Source organism: Empidonax traillii, unplaced genomic scaffold (assembly GCF_003031625.1).
Source record: "Empidonax traillii isolate 1590-97213 ecotype Southwest subspecies unplaced genomic scaffold, ASM303162v1 scaffold651:size361119, whole genome shotgun sequence".
In the NCBI taxonomy this organism is placed as follows: domain Eukaryota; kingdom Metazoa; phylum Chordata; class Aves; order Passeriformes; family Tyrannidae; genus Empidonax; species Empidonax traillii.
Genome location: NW_020955844.1, coordinates 269,262 through 283,127, shown reverse-complemented (window position 1 = coordinate 283,127; position 13,866 = coordinate 269,262). Strand labels below are relative to the sequence as shown.

General features: G+C 42.1%; 1 protein-coding gene across 17 annotated transcripts in view; it reads left to right on the top strand.

Annotated features, from left to right (window-relative positions):
- The window catches only part of SORBS1 (sorbin and SH3 domain containing 1), a 113,323-nt gene that overhangs the window by 77,561 nt on the left and 21,896 nt on the right, over positions 1 to 13,866 (top strand). For 10 of the 17 annotated variants that reach the window (XM_027899224.1, XM_027899223.1, XM_027899222.1 and 7 more), the window contains 6 exons: positions 1,615 to 1,698; positions 5,535 to 5,600; positions 6,156 to 6,257; positions 7,600 to 7,649; positions 10,512 to 10,687; positions 12,282 to 13,802. In XM_027899224.1, the coding sequence (XP_027755025.1) occupies positions 1,615 to 1,698; positions 5,535 to 5,600; positions 6,156 to 6,257; positions 7,600 to 7,649; positions 10,512 to 10,687; positions 12,282 to 13,802 (1,999 nt within the window). The remainder of the gene's footprint in view (positions 1 to 1,614; positions 1,699 to 5,534; positions 5,601 to 6,155; positions 6,258 to 7,599; positions 7,650 to 10,511; positions 10,688 to 12,281; positions 13,803 to 13,866) is intronic. The other 7 variants (XM_027899237.1, XM_027899232.1, XM_027899234.1 and 4 more) reach the window with 2 other exon arrangements.

Genomic DNA, 13,866 nt, shown 5'->3' with positions numbered 1-13,866 from the left:
ACCATCATCAGCATAACTGAGAAAAATTGTACATACAGAGTTTGTCAAAACCAAGATGAATGTCATAGCTTTGTTACTTCCAATGGTTTTTTTATGAGCTTTAATTTAAAGCCACAGATCACGGAAGAAAGAAGGTCTTCATAGTTCTCCATCAGTCTCATTAAATAGAACAGTAGTGGTTAGGGATTAGATCTATCAAGAAGGGTGCAGGAGATTTGTGGCTAACTCCTAGTAACCTCCTAGCTGTGACTATCAGAATCCCAACCCAAAAACTATTTCAGGTCAACAAAGAGCCTCCTGTTGACATAAGTGAGCTTTGTTTTAATATAAAGGCAGTTATATAAGAAGATAGTGCTTTTAGTTGGAGTGCAGTAAATAAAAAATGGAGGCATTGATTCTATTCTGCCTTTAAGAAATAGCCAAATGATTCTCTAGTCCATCAGGCATCAAATATTATGTAATTATTTATCTTACAGATTGAAGCATTGCCTCTCATTCAGCATCAATCCTGAACTCTTGTCCTAGAGCTTCTTTTGTGATGCTAATGGCTGAGCCAGAGTCTGGGACATAGAAGTACAGCACTGTTGTCAACTGCCTCAGTAACCCCATCACAGAGCAATTTCCATGAGACACATGATGCATCTGTGTAGCTCATTGCTCGTTGTGATGGAGTGCTTGGGATCACACTGGCACATCAGACATAATGTGTTTAGATTTTTAATGCACCAAGAAGATCCATTATGTCTAAGACTAGGTATACTGAAATGCAAGAATTAGCTAGATATCTTTTGGAGAGTGGCATTTTATAAGCCTCAGCAATGGACTTTTATTCTCTTACCTTACCAGTACTGTTTTTAAACAGCTACAACTATTTCAACCTTTTTTGTTTCATTAAAACAGATGGTATGAACGAAAGGGAATTTCCTTTTCAGCTGTACTGTTTTCTGTCTTGTCTGATTTTCCTTCACTGTAATTTTGTCTGATACTCTAACATTTATTTGTGAGGAAACATGTAATATTGTCGCTCTATCCATCCCTTCAGAGATCTTTCAGGGTGCGCTCTCTCTGACTTGTGTCTCATTTGATTTAGAAAACCACCTTCCACTCTGTTTGCAGTGTATAGAACAGGGTTTCTCACATATTCATGTGCTGTTAAAGATGCAGTATCTGATTCAGGTCTCACTAAATCTCTCTTTTTTTTAACCAAACGACGATTTAAAAAAAAAAAAAAAAAACAACATTAAAGTACATGCAGCTTTGGACTTGAAAGTGTCTGACAGTAGGACTCCTTGACTCCCAGCTCTTCCATTGAATCTTCTTGTGACTCTGGGCAAGCTGCATAATCTCTCTCTGTGTGGGTCTCCTGATCTGTAAAATGCAATTCATTCATATTCATGTTGCTCACAATGATGCTATTAGGCTTAACTGATGTTTGCAAAGAAGTTCATGGCCTTTATGAGAGAGGTGCTATAGAAATACCAAATTATAAGGCTAAATATCTACATTTCAGAATGGAAACCATAGGATCTGCATCTCTAACAGTCCCTTTCTGTGTATTCTTTGCATAATGTTATCCTTCTCTCTCTTCCATTCCCCTATCACCAACTCCTTTAGACTCGGGATATAAGCCCAGAAGAGATAGATTTAAAGAATGAACCTTGGTATAAATTCTTTTCGGAATTGGAGTTTGGGAAACCGGTAAGTTTGATAGTTGCAATGACCAATGAAGTCAATCTGACTTTTTTTTTTTTTTTTTAATGATTGTCACATCTCTTTGCTAGGCCCTAAACCTGAAACAGCTGCCTTACTCATTTAAAGATGTGATTGTACGTAACGTCATCCCGCCACTAATGTAAAGCAGCTGTTCTGTGGCCACTTTTAGTATTTTGAGGCCATTTGCAAACATTCCCCCCCTTCCAGCACCATGTATCAACAAGGCAACATTTTCTCACACACCATAGCTCAAACTGCGTTTTTGATGTTAATGTTAGAAATAATATCCTATTCTCATTATTCAAAGCCTCTATTCTCCTTATGCCTAACAAGGTTTAGGTTAGCTGAGAGGTAGCTTTAAGTCAAGGAAAATCATTTATTCCTATCCCCAGCTCATAAACTGCAAGTCAGTAATTTCCAGCTATCCATAAGCAGATCATGACCCTTCTTCCTGATCATTTCCTTATGCATGTAGCTTCCCATTGCCTAAATAGAGGGCAGCAGTCTGTGTTGAATAGCCCTTGCCATTCCCTGAAACCAAAGGAGTCTGAGAACAGTGTGCTTTCTTTTCAAATGGACCTGTGTTGCTCTGTGCAGAGAGAAAAAAAAACAAAGCCTTGATTTTCCCTCTGGAAAAGGATGAACCAAAGCTTAATTATTCAAAAGGACAAAGGACATTTTGATGGAGAGGACACATCAGCGGTCGTGGCTATTGCAAAAAATGTGACTTTAAGGCATTTTATGGCCTGGTTCTTACTGATTAAACACTATTAAGTTTGTTATTACATACTGTTTAATAATTGATTCTTACTGCACCGGGGGGTCAATATCAGCCTCTCACGTGTATTCAAGCGTAGTGGTTGGTTGTCGCTTCTCCTTTCTCCTTGAGATCAGCTGTCAAATTCCCGTACACTCCGTTTTTGAGTGCTGCTGAGATTTCCCTCCATGTACAACAAAACAGAAATATGTTTTAAGGTTCAGTACTGTCTTCAGAGGCAACTGCACTTGAACACCAGAGAGCAGGTTTTCTTTAAATCTAGTCTTTGTTCTGGCAGAAGTGTCAAAGTTCATCTGCACAGAATGTAGCCTCCTGGAGTTGAGTGCTCACTCCAATCATATCATAGAAATATAGTGTAATTTTTGCTGAGAAGCAAACATGTACAGTTGTTGGTAGTCCATTCTTTCATAGAAAACTATGTTTTATACCTATGGACCTTCCACCTTAAGCTAAAGAAGGAGCTTCAGCAATGTTGGAGATGAGACCCCCTAATTTTTAGGCAGTAGAAGTCAGATAAATCTCACCTCACTGAGGCTTTTAAGTGTTGTCAGTAAAAGGATTTAACCCTTTATCAGTTGTCATGGCTTAAGATTTCCACAGTGAGAAGAAACCCACTTATCTTTGCTCATGTAGTTAATAGCCATATGCTTTTGCAATGAGTGGAGGTTTGTCCTCTCATTGACTTAGCATGAGTTAATTGAAAACGTGTCAAAGAAAGAAGAGCATTTGTGCCCTTGGTCCTTTCTAGTTGTGGGGATATACTTGTTCTTTAGAAGTGTGGATTTGGACTTTCAGTCAAGCAGCCTTGTCCTTATTTCAGAAGAGGGCATCTCAGGCTGCATCAGCAATCCGTCTTGAGTTCAGCAGAGCATCTGTTCTAGTGACAGGTTCTCTGTCTTGCTCAGGGCACTGTTGTTAAGTGCTGTTTTCTTACAGCTTTCCTTGAAATGATATCCCATGTCAACTTGCTCCAGCTCCACAGCCATGCAGCCATGCTCCCCAAGAACTATGCCAGCTCCTGAATGTCATACTCTGTAAATAGTTTTTCAGCATCAGGCACTTGAATTCAGGATGCCATCTCTGACTTTTATAGCTAGCAAAGACCTCTCTGAGCTTCATTATCACAGCCAAAAGAGCATGCTTTCTGTAGCTTTGCTCACTCCTGTCATGGGAGGGCCTGATTTTTGTGACCAGCTAGTGGCTAAGCTTCTCAGCTGAGAGTTTCAACTGATATTCACTAGTATCTGGGCTTTTCAAAGACTCTGTCTTTGTACCAGCTTTCTTTCCAGTGCTGGAGATAATGTGCGCTCCTAGAGGCATGATTTCCCTTGGCTTCCCAACTTTACTTGCAGCTCTGTGATGTGGGCAGGAAACACTTGGCAAAAGGGAGCACAGAATTCCCGTGAGCTTGTGGGTATTGCTCTCCAAAGACACCAGAATAATCAGGATGTTACTTTCCCCTCTGAGGAAAGCAGATGTGTTTCCTAGGGCAACTGAAGTGACACACTGCTGGATGTGCATTTCTGGGCAGCTCTGTGGACTGCAGGTGTGCCTTGCAGACAGGCAGATGAATCTATGCAGCAGGGATGCTTTTTCTCATGCTGCTGAGACTGAATCCCCACACACTTCTTCCTTTCTCCTGACCTGTGGCTCCACACCTCCATGGAGCCCATGCACAAAACTTGACAGTCAGTCTAGAGCTCACTTTTTCTCCACTGTCATTGTGGGAAAATGCACATGAACAGCTCCCAGCCCTTCCCGTTACAGCACTGAGTTAACCTCTTTGCTATAAATGGAGAAGCAGGGGGCGGGAAAAAGAGGTGCAAGTCCTGCCTTTACACCTAATGCCCTCCAGTTCCTCCATCTGAATCTTAATCTTTAATTTTTGCCACACCATCTACCCTCCTACAGCCGCTGATCTAATGGTCACTAAATAGGTATTTAGTATGTGCATCCACACAATGGTTGTCTGAATGCAAAGAGGAACAGATTCAAAATACAGATCCAAGCAGTCTACAAAGGAATTCGGATTAAGACCCAAGTGTTGTAGCTCAGTCTCACCTTTGATAATGGTGAGATTTCCTCCTCAGTGACTCAGAGACACTTACTTAGTAATCTAATCACAGAAATCAGTATGGACATGAAGGAAACTGCTAAACTTGCCAGGCAGCAGAGGTTAATTTTGTTTGGAAACAGAGCAAATGTATTCTGTTTTCACCAAATAAGAACAAAGTCTCTCTGGGCATATCAGTGAGAGGTGCATATCTGGTGAAATGAGGATGCTATCTTGGCATTATTTGGATAGGAGTGTCAGGACAAAGATCTTTCACTTTATCCTCCCAGATATTTACATGGGCATCCAAATGGGAAAATCCTATTTTGAAATTGGCACCTTCACCTGTAGGATGAATTTTAAATAACTAGTTCCCCAACTTTCATGTGTGCCACTCTCTCTGCCAAAAATCACCACAAACAACCCCCAAACCACTGAACTACAAAATAACAAATCTGCATTCTCATTGCCCCACAATGCCACCACTGGAAAATCAGCCATTTGTTCACATGGTATGTATACATAGTCTGAAGCGGGTGGGAAAGATTTTCCCTTTTCTTTATCAAAGGCCCTTGTATTGCCCTTTCCTTTTGAAAAGAAGAATGAGCAAAACAAATGCTTTTTATGACTATATGGTTTTTTTTCCCATTTTGTTTTGATTTTCTGTTAAGAATGCTTTAACCAACAGCTGTGGGCTTAGAGCACCCTGCAAAAATAAAAATTTCCTCCCATACTACTGAAAACAGCCCCTTGCAGACTGCATGTATGTTCCCTTTTGCCCCTCATGATTTCTTGATATTTGTGCTATAGCAGATTTATCCGTCTTTCTCTCTCTCTTTCTCTGTTGTGGTTTGTTGGTTTTTTATTTCTTTTCAGTGTTGATGCAAATCCCCTATTGTATTCCCCCTCTGTTCTAATCCAGTTTCCATATTCTCTGTGATGTCTTTCCTTATCTTCATTTCCTCATTTCCTTCCTCTGCTTTCCATCAGCCTCCAAAAAAGATTTGGGATTATACTCCTGGAGATTGCTCTATCCTTACTAGAGAGGATAGAAAGGTAATTGTGTCTCATGCACTACAGCATCCAGCGCGTATGTATGATGTGGGTTTTTGTTTGGTTTTTTTTTTGTAACATTGCTTGGGTTTTGTGTGCTTGTGAGTGATTTTTTTTAATTGGGCTTGAGCTCATTAGCCTAACAATTAAGTAGCTAGTAAATTGATTTAATAAACAATTCTTAAATCATAATCAGCTGTAAGGTAGAGTGGTGGTTTTGCTATCTTGACTTGCAATGATAATTATACTAACAGCATAATGCATATTGTTACAGTATCTTTTTTTTTTTCTTACAGGTGGGTTTTATAACTTTATGGTTTGTAGAAATAGATTCTAGCAGGCCTGTACATCTCTTAATTTGAATGCTAAATGCTTAAAATTATTTCCTCTGTAATGATCGAAACATGATTAATTGCTAGTGAATTTCTGTGTATTTTTCATACCACCTTCATCTTTTTTCAATTAAAAAGGCTCGCTTTTTTTTCAAAATTAACATTCCTTTGGTTTCCCCTAACCCTAAGCATTATTTTCCCATTCTTCTTCTCCTTCTTTAACCAGACTGATCTAGAAAAAGACCTCTACCTCTACCAGACTGAGTTAGAGGCAGATTTAGAAAAAATGGAGAAGCTTTATAAAGCGCCACATAAAAAGCCACAGAAGGTATTTCCTATTCTTTTCATGCTGCCAATCCCTGTTTCCAAACTCTCTGCTCTAATCTATTCACTGCTGGATGATTATTAAATGAGGTTGGGATAAATAATGGCTCTGACCGTTCTGACTGCATGGCTTGCTGTGTCGCTGTCAGAAATAATAGAACGTGATGCTGAGAATCCGGCTTGAAATCCATTTCAGATACAGTGATTTCCTCTCTCCCCCATTTGCTTTCAGCTGCCCCTCACCCTCATCTCAGTCCCCCTTTCGGGTTTAGAGTTCAGTGTCTGCAAAAAAACCCCTCTATTTTTCACATGAATAGGCAGCAGCAATCAGCTTAAAATTCTTGGTTGGCGTGTCACGTCATCATCTCGTGCCTTTCAAGCGTGTTGCCATCTACCCTCCCTTCATACAAGCCCTGCTCTGTGCTAGGAGCTCACGCCTACCCAAGATTTTGGATATTCCCAAGAGATTTTACACAATTTTCCTTACACTGCACCTTGTCGTGGCCTTCTAGGGCAGGTCAGCTGCAGCTGCTGCTTCGAGGGTCTGCAGGACTTGAACCATGAAATGATAGATTAATTGGTAACACGCCATTTTTTCTATTTTTTTTTCTGTTGTTGATTTTTTTTTTTTTTTGAAGCTGCGGCATTTCACCAGGACTTGAAAAAGCTGCTTTTTCAAACACAAGATTTGCTTTTTCTTCTTACATGGGAATCCTCCCGTATATGAGGGGACACCAGATAGAGCATTTCTGCTAAAATTGCCTTCAATTTTTAAATAATGTGCCTAGGAAGTGTTAGATGGATTTAAAGCAAGCGGATAAGGACTGGCTTTTGCTATTGAACCTGTGCAGCTGGCATTGCTTCTCTTAAGTAAGGGAACTGAACTGAAATGTTGCTTTTCTTATTAGAGCTTTGATTTTTTTTTGAATGCTGAGGAATGTACTGTGCTGCAGAAATGTAATATACCTTTAAAGCAAAGGCGGGCAGTGACCGGTTGGGGGAAAAGCTTGGGGAAATAATTATGAGCATGTGTCTCCTGGTCATGGCCCAGCTGGTTATCTCTTCTTGCTTTTGGCTTTATTCACAATGACTCATTTGCAGACAAAAGAATAGGCACTGCAAAAAGGCATCGGCTGTGCTAAAAACCTGTCACTGCCCTGAAGGAACGCAGAAATTGTTGCTTTTCTGCAAAGACACTGACAGCTTAAACTGCATTTTAGACCTAAAGTCCAGTGTCTCCTATAGGCTAATATTCAAGCAATAGATGGAAAGTTACTTAAACAAGCCTTTTTCTTCTTCTCACATGTAAGTGCATATCAATGACTCCTTTGTTTGGACTTTTGCAGAATACGGCAGGTGTTACTCCTCTGGAAACTTCCACAGACCATTCTTCCTAGTAAGTTTTTCGATTGCTTTTTGATGTCTCTTTTGCAGTCTGAGGTCATGTAGGACAGGATTTTGTGTACAGGAAATGGGTTGGCTTTATTTTTTGGGGGATGGATATAGGCAAATGTGTTGTACCATAAGAATTGAATGAATGCTTTAGACGAGTCCAGGTACAATATCTGCCCTTTGATCTTGAATGAATTTTGAAGTGATTGCATGAGAGATTGGATTGTCTAGACAAGATTTGCTGATTGTACCAGGCAGTGGCTTTAAAAAAAGCCCAACAGACCTTTAACTTCATCTTGGTGAAGTTTTCAAATTGATTGTATCTTCATGCAAGTAACATTATTGTGTAGAATAAACAAAAATTGTTTGTTACACGTGCATGATAGATTGGTACCTGCTAGATATTCACTGTTTTGTGCACCAGATCAAAAGGATGCTGTTGATGGAAGGCAGTAATTTCCCAGTCTACAGAAAGGGAACAGTGGTAGCAGTAACAATATTTCTCAAAGATCTAACGTGGCACTGACTTTTCAGAGGAATATATAATAAGCAGTATGTTCTGTCTAAATGAGTTGTTTTTTCTTAAAAGAGGAACACGTGACAAAAAAAAAAACAGAGGAAGATGCTGAGCCATGGAGCCAACTCCTACTGTGAGCCTGCTGCTCCTTGTAATTGGACTGAATACTTAATATTGTCCATAGGCACAGTGATCCCCTCTACAAGGATGGTTTGTTAAAAAAGGCAAATTCTCCTCCAGATACCCATTAATACCATGTGTGTTCATGGTCCCCCTGGGGGTCTTAGAGGTCTCCTGTACTTCTTTCAGCTCAGTTCCCTTCTGTCTGTGTTCATTCTGCTGGGAAACTCACACACTGCTGCATCGTGTTGATTGCTCCAATGACTCTTTAGTTTTGTTTTGGTAGGAAGAGAGCAATAAAATAAATAGACATCTCAGAGATTAGCATAAATAGCTTATTTTTGCCCATGACTGGTAAGGTTTCTGCCCATGGCAGCACTGTCTGTGCCACCCAAAACATTCAGAATGCCAGTGTCTGAACCAGTGGGGAGGAAGCAACCTGGATATGCTGGCAATGGGACACAATAGCGAGGCCCAGTGGAGTTGCACACTCTTTCCTGTCCTGCTTTTAGAGAGCAGGGAGAAAAGATCACTGGAGTTTTTTGTCTTATTTCTGCAGTGTTGCACTTCCCTCCATTCACCCAGTCCTGATCTTACAGACTGCTTTGGCCCTAATACAGTACTGCTTGCTGGCCTTATTAATAAGGGAGCAGCTGGTAAAGGGATTCTGTGAAATACCTCCTCTCTCTCCCCCAGGTGTATGCTGAAGGAGGATTGTTTTAACTCTTTGTTTTTCAACAACTAGACTAACAACTTACCTCAGGGCAGTCATTATTCCCTGTGGCATCTGGCAGGACTTCCTCAGGTACCTGACAAAGAGAAGCACTGGGATAACTCTTACAGGAAACAACAGCTTTGTAGCAGTGGGCCTGTTTGAGCATTGTTTAGGTTGAAAAAGTGACAGTATTCCCTTCCCCTTTTGTGGTGCTTTTCATGAGCTTTTACTCCAGAAAGTAATTTACAGGACTGTATATGACCTGGTTTTCCTTGTCTGGAAACTAAAATCATTTCTGTGATCCAGACATTGTGTAATTTCACCTCCATAGCCAGTCCTCTGATGTGTTTGAAAGCTTTCTCTTTACCCCAGAAGTACAATGTTTGTCCAGAATAAACATGTGCATGTACAAATTTATCCACAACAAGCAGGCATAACCACAAGCATTTCCACATTCACATAAATTTGAATCACTCTTGGACATCAGGATGTCAAATATTTCTATTAATTGGCAAATCTGTATATCTTTATTTTTTCAAACTTTCCAGTAGTCATGCTTTGGCCCCAGAATAGCTTTTTGTGAGACTCAATCTTATTCTGAAGAGCCTAGCTGAACACAAGAAAGGGTATCAGATGAGCTTAGCTTTTAGGAAAGCATAGTCTCCCTGATTGCTTAGTAAGTTTTTACACCTGAAACGTCATTTATACCATGGCATTGTTGGCTAATCTTTTAGAGAGGAAACAGTGAAATCTAGAAATCAGATGTGTGAGCATACTTATGTCGGTGCAGGACTAGAAAAGGAATTTGCAATAAATTTCCAGTCTTTAAAAACCTCTTAAATTAAAACTGTACTAATTTTAACAGCATTCTGTTTATATATCTGCATAGTAGACCTAGAGTCCAGGGATTTTTATTCCCTGAGACATTAGACCTGAGACAAAGCTGAGCAGAACTCTGTGCATCTGGGAATTTCTTTGTCAATTAAAAGAGTAGTGTCTATAGCCTTGTACTATTGCTTCTCTGCATGGTTCCTCACTAATGGCCTTCAGAAATTGCTCTGGGAGTCTTGAACTGTAGGGTTGACTGGGAAGCTGAACTGGTTGAGGTGAACTCTTGAGCAGCTGTACTTTATAAGCAAGAGACAGACATGGCTAGTGTTTAAGGAAAGAGAACTAAGAGCTGGAAGGTATTTATGCTACTTCCAGATAACTAGTGAATGTCTGCAAGGAAATTATGCAGCTGCCCTGACTGTTGCCTCATCTGTAAAATAGAGAAGTGCTTTCCTGCCACCGGTTTCCAGGTGGAGCCTGGAGTGCTCCACCTCATCTCAGGTGGAGAATGCTTTGTAGTGCCAAACCTAGAACATTATCACAATATATTCATAACCTCTTCATTCAGCACCAGTTCTTCATATACTGGGTTCAAAAGTGTGGTTTTCCCTTACTTTACATGAAGCTCTCAGCAAACTGTGTCCCTTCCCTTGGTGTCCCTCCCCTTTTTTTGTGTATTCCAGCTCCGCCTATTCACCCAACTACAATGCAGTGAAGAGGGAGTCGGAGCAAGCTCTGGGAGACCCTGCTGCCTTGGAGAATGAAAGGCAAATTTACAAGAGTGTACTGGAAGGTGGAGATATCCCGTTCCAGGGACTGAGTGGTCTCAAGCGACCTTCGAGCTCTGCTTCCACAAAAGGTAGGTGGTCAGGGCACTAACGTCTTCTCCATTCTGCACGGTGTCAAAAGTCAGGTGATATGGGGCAAACTGCTGCAAGGTTTAGAGTCCTATTCAAGCCAGTTGAGATTTATGCTGTCCTTCCTCCTTGCCATACTCCGTGTTCCCTCCTTTTTTTCTCTCAGACCACACTGGCCTATATTTTTCATGATGCCTTTAACTGATCCAGGTTCCTCTTCCCAAGAGAGACCAGTTCCCTCCATCCAGCACCTCAGGCACACCCCAAACTCTCATGTTCTCCCTTGAGGCAGCTTAGGCTGGCCTTGTTATCCATTTGCTCCCACTGCCTTGCCGTGCTAGAGCCCTTCCCTGCCTTTTCTGTTCTTCCCACTGCATTACCTCAGCAGGCCACAGCAGTCTGCTGGCCTGGCTACCCTGGTGTAGCTGGTGCCACGTGCTCCACAGCCTCCTGCCTGCCAGGGATGTACAGAGAATGCATGGGTCACTGAAACAGCAATTGCTGTCTGAACCAGCCCTGCAGGCTCTGGTACTGTGAGCCAGAAGAGATCGATCTCCTCCCCTTTCCTCCCCCCATCACAGACTCTCTAGAAGAGTAGGACAAGGAAGAGCCTGACTCCTATCAGGGAGTTGTACTGGGGAATGTATCTCTGAGCCAACTTCAACCTAAAAATGGTTTGAGATGGGGAGAGGACTGGAAAAGGAATGTGTTGGGTTTCTGAACAGCTCTCCCTAAAAATAGTACATCACAACAAAAAGGTCTCTCTGTCTCTATTTTCCAGCTGTTTTTCAGCATTTTGTTGGGCCTGTAGGGCAAGGAGTCAAACTGGATCTGAACAAAAAAATCTGTTCATTTATTTTTCCCCAAACTGCAACTGAACCTGAATCATTATTTTGACATTTGAATTCGAACTCAAATTGGAAACAGACCTAAAAACTGCACTGTAAGCTGAAACCGGGCTGGATCCTTATTTAAAAAAAATGATGTCCTGATTTGACTCCTTGAATTTTAAAGCAAACATGGTCAGCCGCATTTTCTGAAGGACACTCAGCTTATTCCTAGTATGGGGAATCTCTAAGCAGGCGTCTCTTGGGCAAGGTCAGCCAATGTGGTGTGCTTGTGTTGGCACAGTCAACCACTGATTGTTTTCTCCTTCCCAGGAATAAGCTGTTTGGCAAGCACTGTGGTGAGACCATAGTAGGTGTGATTACAGGCTTGGTATTAAGCCATTTTTGCAATGTTAGTGCCTCTGCATTCTTGCTGACACCCTGATCCTGCCCAGAGTTCAGTTCCCTTTTCCTTGGTGCTACAGCTTCCCTGGAAGCTGATGATGCTTAGCACTTTTTAGGAGGGTACCTTCAAAGTGCTCCAGATCTGCTTCTGGCAAAACCCCTCATTTTAGAGACATTAGCAGCACTTCACCCACTCCTGTAAGCGTGGCTTGTTTTGCAGTTTCTTCCTGCTTTTCTTTGTTTTGGAAATTTGTTTCTTTAAAGTGCATTTTATGACATCCAAGCATGTTCTTTCTCCTTTCTCAATAGCTTTCTAGCACTTCAGCTAACGGGTTGTATTTATTTTATTCTGCATGCTTACCAGTGGATCGTAAAGGTGGGAATGCTCATATGACTGCACCCTCTTCAGTTAATAGCCGAACCTTTAACGCTAGTCATACCGGTATGTTAGGTCACGCATGTAAACATAAGAAGCCCTTATCAGCTGCAAAAGCCTGCATTACTGAAATCCTCCCTTCTAAATTCAAACCCAAACTAGCAGCTCCAGCTGCTCTTTTGCAGGACAAGACGGGTATCTTGCTGTCTCACGAGAAAGCTCAAAGCTGCGAAAACCTTCGTAGCTCCATTGCCTTGTTTGATAATAAAAAGGCTTTCATGGTAGATATAGGGGAAAGCATAGAAAACATCTTTATGAAGTCAAAGCAAGAGTATGCCATCAAATCCGGCAGTACCATGAGCCTGCAGGAGTATGGCACCAACTCTAGGAAAGGCTACCTGTTCCCTGCCTCCAGGAAAAGTGGGATGGAGTTTACAACACTCTATAAAGACATGCACCAGATCAACCGGTCCAGGATCCATTTGGACACAGTCTCCTCCTGCAGCGTGAAGGATATTGCATCTCAGTTTGAGAATGAAGCAAAGGACAAGATGGAGCACAGCCTTAGTCGAGAGGATTCAGAGCAGATCCCCAAAGACACTGTTTCCTCCCGTATCAGTGCCTTTGAGCAGCTGATCCAGAGATCCCGATCAATGCCCTCACTTGACTTTTCTGCTGGACAAAACAAATCCACCACTTCTCTTCAGTCTAAAATTTGTCTGAGTGCTGCATACTCTGCAGAGATTCTTCTGGATTTGTCAAAAGCACACCTAGAAGAGAAGGATGCTGCCTGCTTGGCCAACAAATCCTCTGTCTCCTGCAGCAATGTGGAGGACACGGCTTCAGATGTCAGTGATGCCATTCCTATGGACACACTTTCAGCTTGCACAGATGAGATAGATCTTCTCTCAAATGCCTCCAATGACAGTGGCAGCAGCAGCAGCAACCTCAATGGGCCTCAGAAGCATAAAATCAACAGATGCAAAGGCCCATGCCCAGCTTCCTACACCAGGTTCACTACCATCCGAAGGCACGAACAGCAGCAAGCCTCCAGGAACCCTGATTCCAAAGGGGATGTCTATGGGGACAGGCACATGCTCCCCAGAAATGTCTACCTAATGAGCCCGCTCCCATTTCGATTGAAAAAGCCCTTCCAACACAAATCCTGCAGAACTCCACCCCCAGACTGCCTGACAAGCCTGGCAGTGCCCAGCCCTGAGAACCCAGATGACCCCATACAGCTGCAGGGGAATGTAGGAAACAAGAGTCACCACTCCCAGCACCAACTGTTCTCCAGAAGCAGGCCTCTTGCCCCCAGGCGCCTGTCTTCCTTTGACATTGTGGAAAGGCTTGGCTACTTCCCCACCATGGGACCTAGCCGAGATAGCTTCATGGGCCGGGCTGACACTCCTGACTCCTTAAACAATGGGAACCCTGTTCCATATGCTCTCTGTCACAGCCTGGACACAAACAACAACCCGCAAAGTGAACTTGGGACGTACCTAGGAGGTGGTTTTTGTGTTCTTTATCAGTTTCTCTTCATCTGTCTTCTTGCTTCCTTTCTCCTCCCCTT